We start from the raw sequence: 22858 nt of genomic DNA, 5'->3' as shown, positions 1-22858 counted from the left end.
TTGTAATTATAAACTAATTAAATCCTTTAAAATTATTTGGTGTATTTTTTTTTTTTTGACAAATCTTATTTATGGGTGTTGTAATGTTTATCAAGTCAATACATAATTTTCAATTTTAATTGCTATTATGTTGTTGTATAATATGCAGATTTGTGGTGTAATCAAAAGAGAGAAACAATATACTCAAGATTTGAACGATCGCATGGTTTGAATAAAATCATTGACAATCAAAATTGAAATTCTTCTCTTTGATTTTTAAAAGCAACATCATTTCATTTTGAGGTGTATAATGTCATTTCTTTTACTTAACTAATCTCAAATTGTGTAAAATTTATTATGGTGTCCTACTTGAATAAATGAGATATCTACTTTATATTATATATATTTTTTTTTAAGAAGCTAAAATGAAATTTATTAAAATCACAAGGAATGCTAGACTAGGAGTCGTAAAGTAACATACAAAGAAAACAAAAGTTGTACCAAAACCCTCCCCCAAACATACATAAAAAAAAAACCATCAACCAACGTCACAAGCTATACCACCCTCAAACAGCAACGTCAAGAACCAACACAGCAACCAAACAACATTTGAAAAACAACCGGTAACTATAACGATTGAAACAACAACAACCACCACGAATCCGCCTTTGCAACAATAACAACAACCAGCGCAACAACAAAATCCACCTTCACAGCAGCACCACCATCGATCCACGTCGACAAACCACCAGATAACAGAGTACCCGAACCGGGTGAGAAAGGTTCTGATTGAACCTAACAGTTCAAGACCCACCGGCCCTTCCTCACACCACCAAAACTGTGGCCTACATCACCACCATCACCTCCTCCACATAGATCTGGATCGGAAGGAAACAACCACCACACAAAAGCACCAAACACACATGTGTTTTTCCAACAACCGCAAACTCAGCACCCACAAAGAAGACAATCACAAAACCCCCAACACAACACAACCCACAAGCTCCTCATCATCATCATTGCCACACCCACGAACTCACCACCACACAAGAAAGAGATAGTGAACTTCGCCTCCCAACTCAACACCAACCACCACTTGTGATACCCATCACCAACAACCACCAAATAACCATCAACTCAATAAATTATGACCTTAGATATGAGATCACCAAACACAGACTGCATCACCACCACTTGAACATCATCCAAAACAGCAGCACACTCCTTGCATCACCTCCATTCGAAACTTCACAAAAAACAGTAGCACACTAACAACACTGCCACTCTAACATCACCAACCGAAACATCTCCCTTGGTTGCCAATTCATAAAACAACGCAGATCTAGATCCGGATATGGTTCATATCCGAGTTCGCATCCACCATCACTAACAATTGACTCGTGAAGAGGATTTTTTAGAAACGGCTCACAAGTTGTTTTTAATACCAAAATAGCATTTCGTCCCCCAAAAATCGTATAAAACAAAAAATTATTCAATGTCATAAAAATTTGGGTTGTTCTGCCTTGTGTTGTGTTGTTATGTCTTGTACTGTTATGTCAAGTATTTACCGTTTTGCAAACCAAACGTAATTAAAAAAATATATATCACTAATTTAATTTAGGATAATCTTTAATATATGGTAAACTATTTTAATAGGAGAATCAATTTATTTTTTAGGTGAGATTTTACAATCAATGCAATGAATGTCAATATATATAAATTCAAAATTTCAAATATGAAAATAAATGGAAATTGATATCACTCCACCAATAAAGCTAAATTTATCTGTTTTGGTATATTTTCAACTTGAATTCTTAAAACACAAATCAATCAATTCAAAATTTCAAAGTAACTTCATACCCATAAATTGATAGTCAAAATTTATCTGTTTTAGTTTTGTTAACAACTCAATATATGTCCTTGTGTGCAGAGACTAACATGTAAATTTGGCAAATGACTCAATAAATCTTATTAAAAAAAACACACGTATCAATATTATTTATGTGAGTCGAAGCTAGATTAAGAAAAGAAATCTCCGAGCTAAGGATGGCGTGGTTAATTTGTTCGTGAGTGTAAAAACAATATAGATTGAGTTGCTGATAATTATATGGGTTTGTTGAAGGAGGTGGAGATGTTTGCATAATTATTTTATCAAAGAAAAAATGTGTAGGAATTATATATAATACAAGTTGAAAATAAAGAATTGACATCCAAAAATTAAATTGGAAGATAAAAAAATTATACAATTAACATCCAAATACTAATAAAATAGTTAAGCATAATGTCATGACTTCGGTGGGCGAGGGAGCCTACAAGAGATTAAATTATCATATTAGGCTAAGACAAACACATAAGTGTCATTGATACCACATGTATTTTGTTAACTCATCATAACACATGTATATTTTGTCATTATCTAATCCCACCAAAGAATAAAAATGAAGGAATTTGAAATAATAAAGGTTGAATAAAAAAATAGTATCAAAACGAATGACATTCAATAGCTAAAATTTAAAATAAAACAATTATGGAAATAACATCCAAAAAAACAAAAACATTTCAACATAATGTTGGGACTTCGGCATGTGGGTGGGGTGGGACTCAACGAGTTGGATAATCAAATTATGCTAAGAGAAACCACAATGAGATTGACAACACACACTCAACCAAAACCATAATTAATTACATATATTGATCATCTCACTTAGCTCACACATGATACATCTAAATAAGGTCAATAAGATACACAACATGCTAAAAAAGATGGATTTGTGGTGGTTTCATACAAGAAGATTTTTGTTCATTTGTTTTAAGAAAAGAGAGAAAGGAAATTAGAAAACAAAAAAAGATGAAAAAAGGGATTTGAACATGATAGAAAAGATAAAGGAAAAAAAAATAAGGGTTGTGTTTGTCTATGACAGTATAAAAAATATAATGAGTTGCTGGTCATTTGATGAGTTTGTTGAAGGAGTTGGAGATTTTTGGCCAATTATTTTACCAAAAAATTACACCCAATTACAAAAAGATACATCATTTTATAATGTCTAATAAACATATATTTCGTCAACTCAACCTAACACATGTATTTTTCCATTTTTACATTCAATCAAACACCAAATGTATTGAAATTTAAAATAATAGAGACCGAATAACAAAATAGCATGAAAGAAAATGACATCAAAGAACTAAATTTTAAGATAAGAAATTAAAAAAATGACATCAAAACACTAACAAAATTGTTAATCATAATGTTTAGACTTTCGGGACAATGAGTTAGATTATCACATTATGATAAGAGCAACCACACAAATGAGATTTATACCACATCTTGACTTAAAATGTTAAATAAACATGTATTTTGTTAGGTCAATTTAACATATTTATTTTTCCATTGTCATATCCCAGAAAAAATCAAAATATTAGGTATATTGGTCATCTCAGTTATATGTTGCTCATTATCTATATTTACATCCAATGTGAAACTCTAAGTCACATTTGACACATTAGCATCTCTCCCTTAAATGTGAGACTCTCTGCATCAGTGATATATAGACATAGCTAAGATCAGATGGATGCACAACTCGCTAAAAAAAGATAGGATGGTAATGATTTCATGTAATGGGGTTTTTGTTCCTCCCTTCATGAAAAGAGAGAAAGGTAATTAAATAAAGGAAAAAAATGAAAAAGAATTTGACCATGATAGAAACGATAAGGGAAAAAAATAAGGTCGTACAGAGGCACAACATGCTAAAATAGGTGGATTGGTGGTGGTTTCTAGGATTTATGGTGGGTTTGAGTGAATTGAAAAAATGGGTAGGAATTAGAATATGTTCTTTGTGAGCATGTAAATTAATTTCTTCTAACCTCTTTGGATCAGGATTAGAGAGTTGCTCTCCCTCAGATGTAGGATAAATTTATCTGAACTTGATAAACAAACAATGGTGTGTTATTTCCTCTCTTCTTTCTTATCTTTATATTGTTTTGGTTATGCTTGTGGTGTTGGTTCATACTTATATCTAAGTTTATTTGTTGTTGCTTGAGACTACTTTGCTCTTGATCACTCCTTTCTTTTGCTCTAGGCAATTAAGTTTATTGATGTGATTTTATTGTTTTTTTTTAGAACATGCAAAATATTATTAAAGCATAGACCGGATGCGCGGAACTAGCCACAACTGAAAACACAATACAAAAATGACGCTGTATATAAAACGGAACACCAAGCACCTCAAAAACAATAAGCTGCCACTAACAACCCCATAAACAAAATAGTTGCAATTCCACCATAATAACTTAATATCCTCCACCATTTCCCCCACCTCTTTTACAACATTTTTGAAAATCCTTTCCTTTCTAGTCTTCCACATCACCCAAATAGTCGCATGCCATATTAACATAAACCCCTTCTTCAATTTCTTATCAACAATTTCCCCTCTCCAACACTCTAAATGAACAAACAAATTATGAGGAATGATGAAATTGATACCGAGAGAACTCATTATCATTCTCCACACTTTGGACGCTACTAAGCAATGTAAAAATAGGTAAGTCAACGATTCTACAAACTCGTCACACAAAACACAAGTTATTACTATAGAATTGCGTTTATTTATTTTGCTGATTACAAGCTTCCAGTTCATTGTGATTGGCTTACCACTGAGGGGAAGCCAAGAAAATTTACAATATTTCCTCATCCTACAAGCTTCCAGTTCCTCGCGAAATGCGTTGTTATTCCACTCAAGACCTCAATCCCATCAGCGTGGTGTTTCCTCGTGCCAGTAGACCAACAACTAGAAGCAAAAATGGCATCGGCCACGAAGAAAGAAAATTTCGTGATTCTTTTCTGTTCTAACTTTCTTGTTTGCCAGTTTTATCCAACCTTAAACTATGTTTTCTCACTCCTTTTTTAGGTAAATTACCAATTGTGGTTAATTTAGAGGAAGTAGATAATTTGAAAGGTTTGTGGATCATTTGGCATGCAACTATTTGGGCTATTTGGCAAGCGAGGAATCATTTGATTTTTCGTAATGAGGTGAAACATGTGGATGATCTTTTGGCGGAAATTGTGGTTAATTCATGGCGGTGGAGTTTGTGTAGGCTGAATATACAAGCATGTTTATTTTATGAATGGAATTGGAATCCTCAAGAATGTCTATCGAGGAAGTAGCTAATTGGGGTGTAGTGACAGTACTGGTGAGTCTGTCGAGATTTTCTTCTCACGTGAAGTAACTGGCGGTGCTTTTGGGCTTGTGTACCGGCTGTGAGTTTTTAGGAGCGCATATTACAGATGCACAGTTCTAGCTGGATGGTTTTGAGGCTTCGGTATGCAGTGATGAAGTACATAGGATCAATTGTATAGGCAGTGCTTAAGGGCTGTTCTGTGTTGTTGTTTTCCCTTTTCCTGTGCTGCATGTATTAGCATCATAATTTCCTATTTTGGGCTTTTAGTGTGCTGTTTTCTATTTGGGGAGGTGGCTTTTGGTGTCCCGTATATTTGCGGCACTTTTTGTACATTTCTATCTTTCCGTTTTTTCCGCGAGCGGTACAGTTTTTGTACACTTTGTCGAGAATAGTATTAGCCGATTCAAAAAAAAAAAAAACGAACCTTCCAACCCCACGACACCTAAAATTAGCCAGAAGCAGTCATGCGAGGCAACACTAACATCAGCTGAAACAAAGAAGACATACAAGGTAAACTTGATATTCTGAACCTTTCTATTATGAAATTCTCTTCCAATTTCCTACTCATATCTTTATTCTTCCCTTTATATTTTGTAGATTATTTATTATATACTGTTTCAAGTTGATATATGTTCAATGATGGGAGCAAGACTAAATTGTATATCTTGCTAACCTTGTAGCAAATAGAGCTAATGTGTGGCTTGGTTGTAGAAGCTCGTAAGAGATAGTTTAAAATCTAGGTTGGCAGGAATTGATAGTTACAAATTTATAGTATCCAGATATACATAGGCATCCCTCAATACTCAGAAATGGCATACAAAGATCTGTTGTTTATATTTGTCAATGGTAGTAAAGTAACCAGGTAGGTCTATTAGATTTGATTCATTTCTTTTTTTCAAATATAAAATTCACAACATTGTTGCAGTACACAAATGATAACATAATCAATAAATGTAGAAACCTCATTCTTAAGTAAATTACTCAGAAATTCTTTGGAAGATTTTTTTTGTAGTTCAATCATTCATGATTTGTTTCCTATTCTGTTTTTGAACCAATTTTTTTCCTACTAAACCAGACTAGCTAGCTTATTATACTATAAACTTCAACAAAAAATTGGCATAAGTTGAACAAGGATTTTTCAGGATATAAAATGTTTCCATCCAATATCAACAAATGAATTTCGTTTATTTCTTCTCCAAATTATAAAACCTATGGACAACATTATGGGATCCAAAGTAAGAGCACAATATTAGGACAAAAAGAAACAAGAATATTTTATAAAAACCAAAGGAAAACAAAATAAGACTCATAGCAACAATGTCAACCTAATTATAACGGCCGAAACATTACAGAAACTCTCCACATTTCACTGATACCTACCGATAACATTGTTATAGATAGTACAGAAGGAGGTTTTTTTTTTCCTAAGCCTATGGTATTATTGTACTAACAAATATTAATTTATATCTATATGCTCCAACAATATGAATCTTGGAAATAATGGATCTCCTACTGAGTCTTGGGCTTTTCAGGAGTTGCAGTTTTCTTTGGTGCATCTTTAGCAGCATTAGCTTTATCTCCAGCTGCATCCGAGGCCTTGGGCTTTTCTTTCTTGGCTTCCCCAGATGCACCACTTTCTTTATCTTTAGCAACATTGGTCTTATCTCCAACTCCACCCGAGGCCTTGGGCTTTTCTTTCTTGGCTTCACCAGATGCACCACTTTCTTTATCTTTAGCAACATTGGTCTTATCTCCAACTGCACCCGAGGCCTTGGGCTTTTCTTTCTTGGCTTCACCAGATGCACCACTTTCTTTATCTTTAGCAACATTGGTCTTTTCTCCAACTGCACCCAAGGCCTTGGGCTTTTCTTTCTTGGCTTCACCAGATGCACCACTTTCTTTATCTTTAGCAACATTGGTCTTATCTCCAACTGCACCCGAGGCCTTGGACTTTTCTTTCTTGGCTTCACCAGATGCATTATTTTCTTTATCTTTAGCAACATTAGCTTTATTTCCACCTACTTCCGGGGCCTTAGGATTTCGGTGCTTGGTTCCACCAGCTGCACTATTTTCTTTATCTTTAGCAACATTGGCTTTATTTCCAGCTGCATCTGAGGCCTTTGGCTTTTGTTTCTTGGCTTCACCGGATGCACTCTTTTCTTTATCTTTAGCATTATTGGCTTTATCTCCAGCTGCACCTGAGGCCTTGGGCTTTTGTTTCTTGGCTTCACTAGATGCACTGTTTTCTTTATCTTTAGCATTATTGGCTTTATTTCCAGCTGCATCTGAGGCCTTGGGCTTTTGTTTCTTGGCTTTACCGGATGCATTGTTTTCTTTATCTTTAGCATTATTGGCTTTATCTGCAGTTGCATCTGAGGCCTTGGGCTTTTGTTTCTTGGCTTCACCGGATGCACTATTTTCTTTATCTTTAGCAACATTGGCTTTACCTCCAGCGGCATCTGAGGCCTTCGGCTTTTGTTTCTTGGCTTCACCAGATGCACTATTTTCTTTATCTTTAGCATTATTGGCTTTATCTCCAACTGCATCCGAGGCCTTCGACTTTTGTTTCTTGGCTTCACTGGATGCACTATTTTCTTTATCTTTAGCAACATTAGCTTTATTTCCACCTGCTTCCGGGGCCTTTGGACTTTGTTTCTTGGCTGCACCATATGCACCGCTTGCTTTAGCTTTTCCGTGTTCAACTGCTTCTTTTACTTTCTCTTTAATATCAGAGGCCTTAGGCTTTTGTTTCTTGGCTTCACCAGATGCACTATTTTCTTTATCTTTAGCAGCATTAGCTTTATCTCCAACTGGATCCGAGGCCTTAGGCTTTTGTTTCTTGGCTTCACCGGATGCACCATTTTCTTTATCTTTAGCAACATTAGCTTTATTTCCACCTACTTCCTGGGCCTTGGGATTCTGTTGCTTGGTTCCACCAGTTGCACTAGCTGCATTGGCAGCCGTTCTTGAAGCCTGATCAGCTGCGGCTATATGGAAAATGATAAACATTGTAAGCTATATTTGAATTAATATATACCAATAAGGATTAATGTCAATGAACAACTATGTACCTGCTGCATATTTTTTCCCTGAATCTGTGACCTTTGAGGCAGCATCTGCAGCTTGTAACTTTACATTTTGTGATATTTCCATTTCCTCTTTTGTGCCGAAATGTCTGTGAGAATAATTGCATATCAACGATGAATGAAATGATAACTTTTTAAGTTTGGCCTAATTTTATGAACAAGAAAACTATGAAATAATATTGTTAATGTTCAAATTAAAATGTGTAGAATTATGAGAATTAGTAGTACTTACTCAGAAATCTTATCATAAGCCCATCGAGCAAAAGTCTCGGATTTTTCAGTGGCATCATCGACTACCTCTCCAGCTTTTTCTTTGGCATTGTCAACCGCGTCGTCTGGTCTACACAGCTCTACACATACGGCAAGACATAACACCAACAAAACAAATTTTGCATTTTGTATCTTCATTTTTCTCTTCTACTTCTCAATGTAGCTTTTCCTTTTCTTATATTTGATGTTTTGTATGAAAGTAAACGATGCTATATATATGTGAGAGTGAACTTAATAAAGGTATGCATGGTGTTGCGTTGTATGCGGTTTGCAACCAATCTTGATTGTTCTAACGGGTTTTGCTCCTCTTTATGGTAATTCGACCTCAAACATCATCCACCAAATAACCATAAATTAAGAAAATAAAAATGATGTAGTTGATTAGAGATACTTATATGCTTTTACATTTTTTTTTACTTAAAGGTAATTTTACGTATGGGTAAAAGAAAAAAACTTTTACATATAGGAGCTGCTAGGAAACACATTTTAGTCTATCCGTCCACCAAAATAACATAAAAGAATGTTGAACATTATTATTATTATTATTATTAGAATTTTTCTACTCGCACCCCATGTATTTATGGTTACACACAAATTTACTTAAGATTTTACAATAACACCATAATTGCTCTTTTATATAAATTTTCTTAAACATTTGATTTTATTCATTGTTATGCTAAAATTTCATTCTCTTTCATCCAAAAACAATCATCGATGTTCAATCAATCTCGACAAAAAATTAAAAAAAATGAATCAAAACATCTTTCATTCATACTCTATTGCATATAAGTAAGTGAATTTCTTCTTTATATTCAATGATGTTTGAGTTTCTATTTTTTCTTGTTGTTCAACATTGATATGTTATGAACTCTACGATGACGGTTATTTGATGGTGCAACACACACACATTAACGTTAATTAACATGTTGATGTTAACTTAAATTCAGTTTAAGTATAGGTACAAGTAAACTTAATTTACATAACCTACTTAAACTTAGTTTATATGTACATACTTAAAATAAGATTACGTAGAATTACTAAACAAGGTTGAAGAGTTTAAAGCAAAATTTAACTTTTAGTATGTATACTTAAACTCAATTTACATGACCTACTTAAACTAAGTTTAAATATGTACACTTAAACTCAGTTTATATGACCTACTTAAAATAAGTTTAAGATTAAATTACAATAGAATCAAGTCTTCTCCATCGTTAAAGCAAGTCTTTTTTTTTTTTTCCTTTAGGTTTAGATTCACTCAATCTCAATTACAGTAGAATCAAGTCTTCTCCATGGAAGGGAGAAATCTTGCTTGGAGAAGTATGGTTTGGGAAGAGGAAAGAAGAAAGAGGCGTTTTTTGGGTTTGGAAGAAGAAAAAAGGAAGAGGCGTTAGTTTTCCGGATGAACTTAAAAATTAAATTTTATTTAAAGATAATTTTATCATTTTGAAGTGTAACCATAAACATATAAGGTGTAACCATCATTGAGTATAGTTGTAAAATAAATGAGTGTTCGATTACTCATAATTGATGGTTGATGGATAGATTAAAAATTGAGTATAATGAATTAAGGAAGAATATGATAGAAGATAGAGAACTCCAAAAATATACTCCCTCCATCTCAAATATAACAAACGATTTTTTTTAGGTTAATTAAATAATTAATGTATCTGATCTACAATGTAAAACATATTCAATGAACCTATAGAAAAAAAATCTTTTCTTATATTCGAGACATGAGAAAGTAGTCATTTGGAATAAGTGAGAATGAATACCTCGTAACCAACGAGATGAGAAAATTAACATGGTTCTCTACCTAAATGTGTAAGCTATATTTAAGATCGTCACTGAAATTTTAAGTATTATATAGGTTGTTTGGAACCACTGGATTTTCCACCCAACGCACATTTACTAGAAGCAAAAAAATTTGTCTTATAAAATTCATGGTGATATTTACATAGGGACACACGAATGTATGATCAAACCCCAATCCAAACAAACAATTATACAAACTTAGACAATAGTATCTTTAAATAAAACAAACATCCCCTATGGTTTTAAAATGTACACTAACCTTTCCTGAGTTTTCATCTAATAGATGAATACCTCCCTTCTTCATTAGCACAACACCGTTAGTTTTTCCGTTAAACCGTAAAAATGCTTGAAATTGCTCCATTCAAAATATCAAACCAAGAGCACACAGAGTTTAAACAACAAACGCAAGGAGGATTCATTCACTTGAGACTTGTATCATAAAATTGATTTCCATTAGCAATTTGCTCTAAAATTAGTGATCCTCCTCCATACGCTATTGAGTACACCAAGTTTCACCGAACTAATCACTACAGCTAAAATTCTGCAGAGAAAGTTCCACCTCCAATGGAGGGGTTATACTTTCCACCCTATTTCATTGCAAGTAAGCGCGCTCTTCCTAGCTTACATATCAAATATGAGCAAGAGTCTCACATTAGATGGAAAAGTTGGTGTTGACAGTTGAGCAATATACTCCCTTCGTCCCTTAATACTTGACACAATTGATTTTATTACGCATGTCAATGCATAACTTTGAGCTTAAATATCTTGAATAATATATTAGGAAAAATTATGAAAAATTAATATTTTAAAAATACTCATCGAGACGAATCTAACGACATCTTATATGATGTTATTTATCTTTGTATATTAGTTGAAAAATACGGTCAAAGTTAATTAGGTCAAAATTAAAAATATTCTAAATGGGTCAAGTATTAAGGGACGGAGAGAGTATAAGTTAAAAGATTCATAAATTTAATGTCGGATTAATATATAGTATCTAATTCACTCGTGTAATTACTCTTGCTAAAATTTGCTGAATCTCGGACTCTCCTCCACAATCATGACCCAAAGAGAGAGATCATTCAACAATAGTTAGAGGGGATAAAGTGCACCATATTTTTATATACAAGACAAGATGAAAGGAAATATAACCACCAAGAAGGACCATATACATAAATATCCATATTGCATTCTTGGAAAATACTTTTCTACAAACCCCTTACTCATAGGTAGTACCAACAAAACAAAAATGGAGGATCACCCATTTTGAAATCCGTCCAAACATATAAAACAACAAATAGCACAGAAAAAAGCACCATACCAGAAACATAACTTCAACATCAAGAAAGTTTTAGTCATGTCGTGTTACTGAAGGAGTAACACAAATCAAAATAAGCTACTTTGTTTTAAGATGTAATTAGAGTAAATTACTTTGTTTATGGAATCTGAACTCTAACAAGATATTAAGAGTACATTAAGCAAATTCTCCATGCTGGCTTGTCTCCCAAGTAAACCTCCCAGCATCCCTTTCAGACTAACTTCACATCTAGCTCCCTGGTACAATCCACCTCCTATCTTCAACTTGTTTCGTCCTTCACTTTCACACCACTGCATTAAAAAATCAACGGCTTTAGAAACATAACAGTAGCCATTCCTAGCAGTAGACAAAAGTACCATTATCTGTTTAACTCCTATAATCCAAGATTCCTAGCAATGTACATGTTGTCATTACACTTAAGAAGATCAAGTGTGTGAATCAAAGTCAAAATGTTGGTACATAAATATAGTCACATGTTTATCTTTGTTTTGTTGATAAGGGTATACTTCAGGAAATCAATTTAACATACATTTTTACATAAGGTACTAAATGTGTATCCCAAGTTTATTCCATAACAAATGTGTAGCTCAAGTTCTACAATCAAATAGAACGGAGCACAATATTATTGAGGAAAACAGTCATCAATTTATACAGACAAGATGAAGTTTTCACATAACAAGAGCTCACATGAAGAAGATTAAGAAAACTTAAGCAACAAAGAGACAGCAGCTCGGACCATTAATATTGAGCCAACTCTAAAGATAATGCGGCTCAATTTGTAAGTTTTAATCTCTTCCCAGCTACGGTGAGAGTTTTGTTAATTTCAATCCAGTGACATATATAAAAAGAGCGACACAATAGAGCAGTTAAGTCAATAGTTGAAGGCCAACAGATTCAATCAAGAGAAAAGAAAATTAGCAGTCAACAAGAATTTTGTGGCCATTCATATTGATATAGTTTCAAGTTGAAGGTTCTTCAAGGATGTGGTTAAAAGAGACAACTGGATAGTATTTTTAAAACACATTCTTATGCAACATATCAACAATGAACTAGTAAAACACAATAATACAACATAGAAAACCAGGGATAGTTTGCATTACATTTTTTTAATGACAAAATTTATTAGATAAGGAGAGAAGTACATAGAGTACTTAAACCACAACTCAAGGAAAGTACAAGGGGTACTAGACCCACAAAAAAAAAACAAGGAAGATCTTATAAGCAATTAGGGGTGTTCGCGGTCCGGTTTGGATCGGTTTTGAGAGGAAAAGTGAACCGATCCAAAATAAAAATCATGCGCGGTTCGGTTCAGTTTGGATGATTATTAAAAAAAAATCCGATCCGATCCGATCCAAATATATGCGGTTTATTTTGGATCGGTTTTTGGACATCCAAAGTACAACATTTAATTTTTTTTTTATTTTAAGTAATATGACACATGCATAGAAAAATAATAAGTTTGATACAAAATATAACACAAATGTATTAAAAAAGTTTTTTTTGACAAGAAATGTATTAAAAAAATTAACTTTACACAATGAAAATGATTGATTATATTTGAAATAGATGAAGTAGTAATAATCTAGATTAAATTAATGCAATATATGTTTCTTCAAAAAAAATTAATGCAATATATAATACTAATAAAATAATAAATAAGAATTAAAATCTACTTTTGCGGTTCGGTTCGGTTCGGTTTGGTTCGGTTTTGAAAATGTGATCCGAAATCCGAACCAATCATAGCGGTTTTGCCAAAACAACATCCAAACACATCCAAAAATATTCGGTTTTTTGCGGTTTTCGGTTTTTTTGGATCGATTTGCGGTTTTATTTTGGATCGGTTTGGATTTGAACACCCCTATAAGCAATATTTCGAAAAAGATTGAGAAACATTGCATTGATTAAAACTCAAGCAAGAAAGTGAATTTGGGTATTTTTCACTAATTATGATGCAGCGTTGCAAGTAAAGTTATTGTCGAGGGGAAAACAGCGTAAAACCAAATCTAATGTTCCAAATCCAAAGTAATCCAAATTTAACATACAATCAACCTTAGTAAATTTCCCAATCTATTTCTAAACTCGCCAACAAAAGTGATTCGTAAGAATGTAACAAATACAATCTTCCAGAATTGAATGCCCCAAATGATAGTTAATTTCACTATGTCTTAAATGTTGTGATGTAGCATTTTACTTTTACCAAAACATAAAACTTATAAACAAGGTTAGATTCTACCTTGTAACAGCTTTCTCCAGAATAATGGTGGGAGAAAAAATGTCGAACTCCAAGGAAGCTAATTTGGCTCTGGCCTCCCGAACAGTCTTCAACTCTGCACAAACCCGCCTAAGCTCGGGATCAATATGGCTAACCTTGTTCTCAAATATCTCCAATTCTTCAACCCGACCATCATCACGATCTTGAAAAGCTGAACAAAAAAAGTAAATATAAAAATATGACTAATCAAATGACTAATACGACATCTTAATGCAACAGAATAATCAAATAAACCTTTTTTGGCTTTCAAGGCTTCATTTGATTGTCCCTTCCTTTTCGGATTAAATCGTTGAGAATCAGAAATAGTGAGATGTTTCTTCCTACCCTCTAGGGTTTCCATGAAACCTAAGTCCCGAACGCTCTTAATCTCATGAGAGAATTCCAACAGTTTATCAAACCACGATCCTTCAAAATGCCAACACAGCCCTACAACCAACGTATGAAACAGATCGGAGACATGCTCATCGACGATGGAGATAGGAGAATTCTTGCGTAAAAACTCCAGCAACAGATAAAGATTTGTATATGCTGAGGCTTGAGTGATAGAGGAAATACGAATTGCACGCCTAACGGGGTAGTCAGTGGAGATGAACTTGACGATAGTATCAGCCTGTTCCGGTGTTAGAAGACGTTCGGAGATGATAGGTTGAAGGTGGCGGTAGATGTTTGTCTGAACTTCGTTGGAGCTATCAGCCATTGAATGTGTTTGAATTTGAAAGAGAGGAGCGCGAGGGGGAAGAGAGAGAGAGACACGGTTAGGGTTAACTACGTGCTCTTACCAGTCAGCAGCAAGGGAAGGTGCAGATAACGCTGAGCGAAAATACAGCAATAATCTTAAGAGAGAAAAATAAAAGTATATTTGGTCAAAAAAAAAATCTGATCCAATTTAATGCTATTGTTAAGTTTTTTGACCAAAATAAATAAATTTAATTATTTATTAATATTATAAAAACACGGTAAGATAATTTATTTGGTTCAAAATATAACATAAATTATATTAAAAATTAGAGTAAATTACACTCTCGTCCCCTCAAAGATGCTTGAATTACACTCTCCTCCCTTTTTATGTTAAAATATACACTTCCCTCCCCTCTTATTCAAAACATATTAGAAAATATTTCACTCCCCACCCTTGAGAGAAGCTTGAATTACATTCCCCTCCCCTCTTGTGTTAAAATCTACGCTTTACTCCCTCAATAATTTTTTTTTTTTTTAATAATCAAGCAAAAAAAATCTAACACACTTTGAAGAAAAATAGTATTACAGGTTCATTTTAATATAATCAAAATTTGAATGCATATTTTTCGCTATTTTTTATTCACAATTTCATTAACTTGTAGTTTTAAACCCTATTATAAAATATGAAACAACCCAAAATAAAATTAAAATACGTGAAAAATTACTAACGTCAAATACGTAATGCTTATTTAAATGTGAATTTTATACTCCAAAATATAAAATTAATAACAAAATATTTAAATTTAATTATAATCGACATTTAAATTATATAAAAAAACAAATTTATGTTTTTTATATCGTGATTCAAAATTAGTATATATTATAAAAATATTTATTTATGTTAAAATAGATTAAAGTGTCGTGTATATTTAATTATTAAGGGAGGGGGTAGAAATTCAAGCATCTCATAATTTAGGGGATTATCAAATTTACTTTTCAAAGGAGGGAAGTATACATTTTAATATAAGAGGGGACGGGAGTGTAAATCAAGCATCTTTGAGGGGAGGGGAATATAATTTACTCTAAAAATTATTAATATGAAATAACAATTAATACATATGAGAAAAATATTTGTCATAGATAAATATATATGTGACATGAAAACTTTGTTTCTACAAATACTTCATCCGATCACTAGTATAAAGCAAAAAGTTATTTTTTAGATTTATTGATTAATTCATGCATTTGGTCTATAATATAGACCAAATACAATATCCTTCAAAAAAATAAACCAAATACAATAGTTACTTTTGTTTATAATAGTACCAGATGTAGGATAAACATATCAAACTCTATTAAGTAAGGAAAAGGTTTATAACTCCGCTATAACTGCGTACAAGAAAATTTTATAGAGACTAAAAACAATAAAAAAATTAGAGTAAATTACACTCTCATCCCTTCAAAGATGCTTGAATTACACTCCCCTCCCCTCTTATGTTAAAATATACACTTCCCTCCACTCTTATTCAAAATATATTAGAAAATATTTCACTCCCCTCCCCCTCCCTTGAGAGAAGCTTGAATTACATTCCCCTCCCCTCTTGTGTTAAAATCTACGCTTTAATCCCTCGATATTGTTTTTTTTTTTTATTTCTAATAATCTAGCAAAAAAAACTAATGAAACACACTTCAAACAAAAAATAGTATTGGGGGTCCATTTTAATATAATCAAATTTTGAATACATATTTTTTCACAATTTCATTAATATATAGTTTTAAACCCTATTACTAAAGTCGATTAAGTATGGTTATTTAAAAGTGAATTTTATACTCTAAATTATACAATTAATAACAAAATATTTAAATTTAATTATCATTGACATTTAAATTATAAAAGAAATGAATTTATTTATTTTTAAAATAGTGATTCAAATTTATTATATATAATAAAAATATTTATTAATGTTAAAATAGATTAAAATGTAATGCATATTTAATTCAAGCATCTCAAATGGGAGCGGAGTATAAATTTTACTTTTTAAGGGGAGATGAGTGTATATTTTAACATAAGAAGGGAGTGGAGTGTAATTCAAACTTCTCTTAACGGAGAGAAGTGTAATTTACTCTAAAAATTAAGGAAGGATAAAACTTACAATATCCCCATTTTAAAGGTAAAAGAAACATATTTAACTCAATCACATATACATTCAATCTTTTAACTAACTATCATGTGAATGATCATGTTTTAAGACAAATGCCCTAACAAGATTCACATTTCCCGAAGTGTTTGTCACCAACAACGGGAACGAGGCGTTTAAAAAATTCTTGGACGAACTACGTGTGACCAAATACTTTACCTCATCTGAACATTGGCAAACAAATTGAATGACTGAAATTTCTAACATGGTCCTTCTTTGGGGACTCAGATGAATTAGTTTTGATGAAATAAAAGGCAATTGAGTTTAAGAATTTGAAGTTGTCACTTCAGTCAAAATATGGGAGCTAAGTTGGAGAACTTCCCCTTTGTGACAACCAAGTGAAAACGACACGCGACGCCTTCTTCCTCCATCAAGAACCATGCATCCTCCTCCTTTTTCTAGTCCTACTTATTGAAGGCACCTTCAACCGAGAATTATAAACTCAATTCTAATCATAAACATCTAGCACTCCTCGATCACCAAATGGTACAAGCATTGTCATTTTTGCAAGTAAAACATCCTCCGTTGAGAAATTAAATAACTAAGAACGGGAAAAACTCGCTATTATATGCTATAAGCTTATATAAGATTGTAGTTGTCTTGTAAGTACAGTTCATGTGGTAAAAGGCAACAAGAACATTTGATATGTTAGATCACATATTTGAACTTGCAATTCTCACTTCTCTATGGATAGAGTTCATATGAGGATCGCCACTAGACCCTATAGAAAGAAAAATAAAATAGCGTAGTTCAACTAGCATATGTTTTAGGGGTGTTTGTTTCAAGTTTACTAAATTATTCCAAAGAATAACTGTTGGAATTTGTCTCAAAATTGATGTTGGAGTTATGGAAAAATCGTGGCACGTGAGCATGGGATCGTGGCATGATTTTGGGTGTGTTTATGCGAAGGAGAGGCATGGCACGATTGGTAGATAAGTTCAAGTATTGTACTCTTACCAAATCCATCATGGCACGATGGGTCTTGAACATGGAACGATGCCTCGGGGTCTGAACATTGTATAAGACTTCATTCTTCATGTTTTGAGGAGGGCTTCAAGAGAGAGAAACTTGGGAAATCAGATGAGGTAACTTTAGGGTTGAGGATCTATGGTGAGGGTTCTCTTGAGAGGTTATCTTGGATTGGGAAACATTTGAAAGCACATTAAGTGAGTGAAATCATTGAGTCTCTTGATCATGAGAGGAGATTGATAAATGGGTAGAAATTATGTTTGTTCATGGAGACTCTGTTGAAGCTAATTTCTTGTAACTTTTTTGTATCTCTTTCTAAAGAATTCATTGATAGTGAATTTGAGAGATCAATCTCTCCCCCTGAGTAGGTCATTGTTGAACTAATTTTTTTGCTGTGTTTGTTTCTCTTCTTCTCTTTTATCTTTTGCTTTTGGTTTTGTGTTTTTCACTTGGTTCCTAGATTAGATCTAGGTTTGTTGTTGTTGTTGTTGTTTGAGGTTGCTTTGATATTAGTTACTACTTCTCTTTTGCTCCACACATCTAAGTTTATTGGTCTGATTTTGAGTCCGAATTCACAACAAAAACTTTCCTTGGAATACAAAGATGTGAGTTTTATTCCAGAGTGTTTTTAAAAAATATGTTTGGTTAATATTATAATATTCTCAAAAACCTGTATTCTCATCTTAAGAATTTGATTACCACCATATTATTTGGGAAAATTTTCCTATTCCCAGAAACATTTTATACCATGAATAAATTTTTTTAAACTTGTGACAAACATAAGAATATATATTTATTTATATCAATTTATTCTCAGAAATCTACAAATATAACTTGAAACAAATGCACTCTTAAAACTAAATGACGTGGTGTTTGTTTCGGCATAACATTTTTTATCTGTATAGACTCCCAAGTTTTTGTGCATTGAAAGTTGGATTAATAGTGTTTTTGACCCCTGTAATATAGTGCACTTTTGGTTTTAGCCCCTGTAAAAAATTTTCTTTAGATTCCACCCTTGAAAAATGAAGATTCTTCAGGATTGGCCCCTCACCCCAATGAGTCAGCAGAATCTCATACGTGGCAGTGACGTGTCAATTTCTTTTTTATTTTTTTTATTTATTTTTCATGCCACGTGTGTAAATGAATGCCACGTGGCATTTATGATTTTTTTTTTAAAAAAATGAAAAAATTAATAATGATTAAAAAAATCTGGAAAAATTATAAATATAATTTTAAAAAACGTGAAATTTCAAAACGAAAAAAATCTTAAAAAATTAAAACAAAACTTGGAAATTTTATGAAAAAATTTAAAAATTCTGAAAAAATTAATAAAAATAAAAAATAATTAAAAAAATCTGGTAAAAAGAAAAATAATGAAAAAAACACTATTAACCCAAAAACACTAATAATGAAAAAATTCGGGAAAAAATAAAAAAAAAATCTAGAAAAAAATATTCGAATATATATCGAAATTTTCGAATATTTTTCTCCAGAATATCATATTTAAAAAAACAAAATTTTTTAAAAAAGATTAATCATATTTAAAAAAAGTAACTTTTCGAAAAATAATGAATTTTTTCCAGAATTTTTTAATTTTATCGGAATTGAAAAAAATCTTAAAATTTAATTTTTTTTTCTAAATATATTAATTTTTAGAAAATTTTAATATATATTAATCTTTTCCAGATTTTTTTTTATTTTTCCTGAATTTTTTCATTATTTTTATTTTTACAATATTTTTTATTTTTATTAATTTTTTCAGAATTTTTAAATTTTTCATAAAATTTCTAGGTTTTGTTTTAATTTTTTAAGATTTTTTTCGTTGTTAAATTTCACGTTTTTTAAAATTATATTTTTAATTTTTCTAGATTTTTTTAATCATTATTAATTTTTCCATTTTTTTTATTAATTTTTTTTCGTTTTTTTATTTTTTAAAATTTTTTTAAAAAAAAATCATAAATGCCACATGGCGTTCATTTACACACGTGGCATGAAAAAAAATTAAAAAAAAAAAGAAATTGACACATCACTGCCACGTAGGAGGTTCTGCTGACTCATTGGGGTGAGGGGTCAATCCTGAAGAATCTTCATTTTTCTAGGGTGGAATCTAAAAAAAAAATTTACATGGGTTAAAATCAAAAGTGCGCTATATTACAGGGGACAAAAACACTATTAACCCTTGAAAGTTTATATATAGCTTAATAGCTTGTAAGTTGCATTTCCTTTCATATGTAACTTTTTTCTTAGAGGTAAACTTTTCATTCTTTTATCATACTCTATTTTGACTGAGGTATTACGTCTGTATCAAAAATTGTCATCATTTTTTTGGTTTAACCCTCCTAGCAATTTCTAAAGGAAAATGTACATTGGTAATTCGGAGTTCAACAAGAAATAAATGTAGTATTGCTAATGATTGTTTCAATCGTCGTTCTTAACTGGGGTTCTTTATTTACTTGATTTAATTTGTTTTTCATAAATTGTAACATAAAGCAAGTAAAAGTACAAAAATCAAAAGATAATGCGCAAGTTTTTACAAACAATTATTGATATATATATTAGAATTTAATTAATCGTTCATTTAAGTTACAATAATTAATTAAATTAATCTAAATACAATATCTTATTTTTGGTACAAATTTAAGGAAGGTAAAGCAACGAATACGAAGATTATTAATTTAACTAGCTATAGAAAAGAAAGGAAATAAATAGGATAAAAGATTTGCCACATTCACTTGGCAGGGTGCAATTAGAGTGTTCTATAACTTGCGCCATAGATACATAGATACGCCAAATATTGGTTGGTTATTCAAGCTTATTGGATTCTGGATATCTTCAAGAACCTGAGAAGTATATAGGAAAAGTTAAACTTTATTAGTATATTAATTAAGCAGATATTATCATGTATACAAAGAACTTGTCAAAAGAATTGTTAAATTATATCCAAACAAAATTAAAATTTTCAAAATACTCCTATAAGAATTATAATGGTCTTGTTTATAAAACTGATGAGATGTTATAAAGTTTATAGCACAGATATAACATAACAAGCTACGTAATATAAATATACTCTATTCAATTTTGAACAAATTAACAATGTGCAAAAATACCAAGTACAGATCTCAAGAACATGTTAACTAAAGAGCATGCATGGTAACAAGGAAATGAAAATGTGTAGCACGTATATACCTTAGGAATTGTTGGTATTAGTTTTGTAACGAGGAAAAGGGATATGGCCATGCTCAATACGTTGAACATCTTCTTTGAGGATCTCATAGTGACTCTTAACATCTTCAACTGATTTTCCAACCACTTTGGCCACATTGTGCCATCTTTCAGGAGTTTCCCTGTCATATAAAGCCAATGCTTGTTCAAACAGTTTGTTCTGCCTTGCAGTCCAAGAGGTTGCCATTTGTTGATGAATGAATGAATATGAATAATATTGTTAGAAAAAGAATATGATTGGTTATATATTTTTTAGTCAAGTGAAGGTATGGGAAAGAGGTTACTAATTGAGTTCCTTATATGCAGGAGAAAAAGTGCATGACATGTTGGTGGAAGAATAATGTATATTTTCCAAAATGACACTGAAGATAATTAAGGTGACTCGTTCCCTTAAGAACCACAAATGACACCTAGCTAGTTGAAGAAGGAGGAGATTCTAAATCAAAAAGACATATGAATGACTTTATACACATTCTTCTAAATCATCTATAGTGTATAGATCTTTGTCAAGTGGAGTCTACATCCTTTCGTGGTTCATTTTGGTGCTCTGGTTTGGAGCCTTGGAGGTTATGTATAGCTGGCTTTGTTTATGTCTTAGGCCATCTCTAATGGAAGGGTTTTCAAAGTTTAAGATCTTGGTACCTATTAAGTATTATTTGAGGAGAAACTTTTTTTGGGTCTTATTAAGACCCGAGGTCTCACTTAAGAACCTCAATTTTAAGCGGGATCCACACACTTTTAATATTAAAAAAAGAAATGTAATGATATAAAGTTATGAGCAAATAGTCACTTTAGTCCCTGACTCTGCAACTCACTGTCACATAGGTCCCTGACTTAGGATTAAATACAAATAAGTCCCTGACTCTGCACTTCCGTTATCACTTTAGTCCCTGACGTTAAAAAAATCTGTTAAGTGATGATGTGGCGCATATGAGGTGTCACAAGGACCAAAGTGAAAGTAGAAAATGGTCACTTTGGTCCCTGAACCAAAAATCAATATCCTCAAATTGAATATCAAATCCCTAAATCCCTAAATTTTAAATCCTTAAATGTCATCTAATTATCTTTTTTGTTCAATATCAATCTTCCATTAAACACCAACCTACTGTTAGGTCTCTGACTGTGCATACTTACTATCAGTTAGGTCCCTGACAGTAAATATTCAAAAATGGATGTCTTCATTATAGATGTCTCTGTTATAAATGTCTTTAATGATGATATTTTCCTTTTTTATAAAACATAAAAAGAAGAAAGAAAAAAATGGAGTTCCGTTTCCATTTCTATTTAAAATGAACGATTTAATTTTATATACACCGATAATATAGTTTATTTTTTACAGAGTCATCTAAACAAATCATCAACCTTGTGAAGATAATTTAAAAATTAATAACACTATAATGTGATTTTTCTTTTGGTATTAACCTTGTGGAACAAGACATGGTAATTTGAAGTTTGGTCGTGAAGTAAATATAGTTTGACCAAAAAATGTTCCATTCAGAAAGCCAGCTCAGGTTACTATAACATGTCTTGATTGGGGGGAGTATACAAGTTTGATTTGATTGCGTAGAACAATTGGATTTATTGCTGAAAAGTGACATGATAGAGATAAGATATGATTAGAAAATGGATCAAGATATGATAGGATAGTGACATGATAGACATTTATCCTATCATACGTTTGGTGCAGATATGATAAGAAAGAGGATAACATTTTTTTATCCTATCATATGTTTGGTGGAAATATAGATTACTACGATTACTACCATTCGTCTCCTTCCTCGTTCCATCATACCAAATTCATTGTCTTTGAGCACCGTCGTCGAGCCTCCATCTTCGACGGACAAAGCACCTCACGTAAACTAAAATATCCATATAC

The 22858-nt window shown here is 32.1% G+C and overlaps 3 protein-coding genes across 3 annotated transcripts; all 3 read right to left on the bottom strand.

The window, feature by feature from the left end:
- Nucleotides 1-6666: 6666 nt before the first annotated feature.
- LOC11410303 (uncharacterized abhydrolase domain-containing protein DDB_G0269086) lies at nucleotides 6667-8651 on the bottom strand. The gene is made up of 3 exons (XM_039829152.1): nucleotides 8476-8651; nucleotides 8229-8332; nucleotides 6667-8144 (listed from the first exon to the last, which is right to left on the bottom strand). Exons 1-3 carry the CDS (start codon nucleotides 8649-8651, stop codon nucleotides 6667-6669), a joined length of 1758 nt encoding a protein of 585 aa, XP_039685086.1.
- Nucleotides 8652-11566: 2915 nt separating this feature from the next.
- LOC120577756 (uncharacterized) lies at nucleotides 11567-14713 on the bottom strand. Its single transcript, XM_039829686.1, has 3 exons — nucleotides 14150-14713; nucleotides 13877-14066; nucleotides 11567-11933 (listed from the first exon to the last, which is right to left on the bottom strand). Exons 1-3 carry the CDS (start codon nucleotides 14610-14612, stop codon nucleotides 11903-11905), a joined length of 684 nt encoding a protein of 227 aa, XP_039685620.1. The 5' UTR covers nucleotides 14613-14713; the 3' UTR covers nucleotides 11567-11902.
- Nucleotides 14714-20391: 5678 nt separating this feature from the next.
- Nucleotides 20392-21376, bottom strand: LOC11408177 (protein RADIALIS-like 1). The gene is made up of 2 exons (XM_003629378.3): nucleotides 20947-21376; nucleotides 20392-20600 (listed from the first exon to the last, which is right to left on the bottom strand). The coding sequence occupies exon 1, from the start codon at nucleotides 21167-21169 to the stop codon at nucleotides 20948-20950; it is 222 nt and encodes a 73-aa protein (XP_003629426.1). The 5' UTR covers nucleotides 21170-21376; the 3' UTR covers nucleotides 20392-20600; nucleotide 20947.
- Nucleotides 21377-22858: the final 1482 nt, after the last annotated feature.

Source organism: Medicago truncatula, chromosome 8, assembly GCF_003473485.1.
Source record: "Medicago truncatula cultivar Jemalong A17 chromosome 8, MtrunA17r5.0-ANR, whole genome shotgun sequence".
Lineage (NCBI taxonomy): Eukaryota > Viridiplantae > Streptophyta > Magnoliopsida > Fabales > Fabaceae > Medicago > Medicago truncatula.
This window is presented reverse-complemented; position numbering and strand designations above follow the sequence as displayed.

What these genes read in the sequence shown, in the direction of transcription:
- LOC11410303 (XM_039829152.1), bottom strand. Translation starts at nt 8,651, where the DNA reads ATGAAGATACAAAATGCAAAATTTGTTTTGTTGGTGTTATGTCTTGCC. An exon ending in GCTTATGATAAGATTTCTGA is followed by an intron (nt 8,333 to 8,475) that starts GTAAGTACTACT and finishes TTATTCTCACAG; the next exon opens with ACATTTCGGCACAAAAGAGG. An exon ending in AGGGAAAAAATATGCAGCAG is followed by an intron (nt 8,145 to 8,228) that starts GTACATAGTTGT and finishes TTTTCCATATAG; the next exon opens with CCGCAGCTGATCAGGCTTCA.
- LOC120577756 (XM_039829686.1), bottom strand. Translation starts at nt 14,612, where the DNA reads ATGGCTGATAGCTCCAACGAAGTTCAGACAAACATCTACCGCCACCTT. An exon ending in AGCCTTGAAAGCCAAAAAAG is followed by an intron (nt 14,067 to 14,149) that starts GTTTATTTGATT and finishes TTTTTTGTTCAG; the next exon opens with CTTTTCAAGATCGTGATGAT. An exon ending in CTGGAGAAAGCTGTTACAAG is followed by an intron (nt 11,934 to 13,876) that starts GTAGAATCTAAC and finishes TTTTTAATGCAG; the next exon opens with TGGTGTGAAAGTGAAGGACG.
- LOC11408177 (XM_003629378.3), bottom strand. Translation starts at nt 21,169, where the DNA reads ATGGCAACCTCTTGGACTGCAAGGCAGAACAAACTGTTTGAACAAGCA.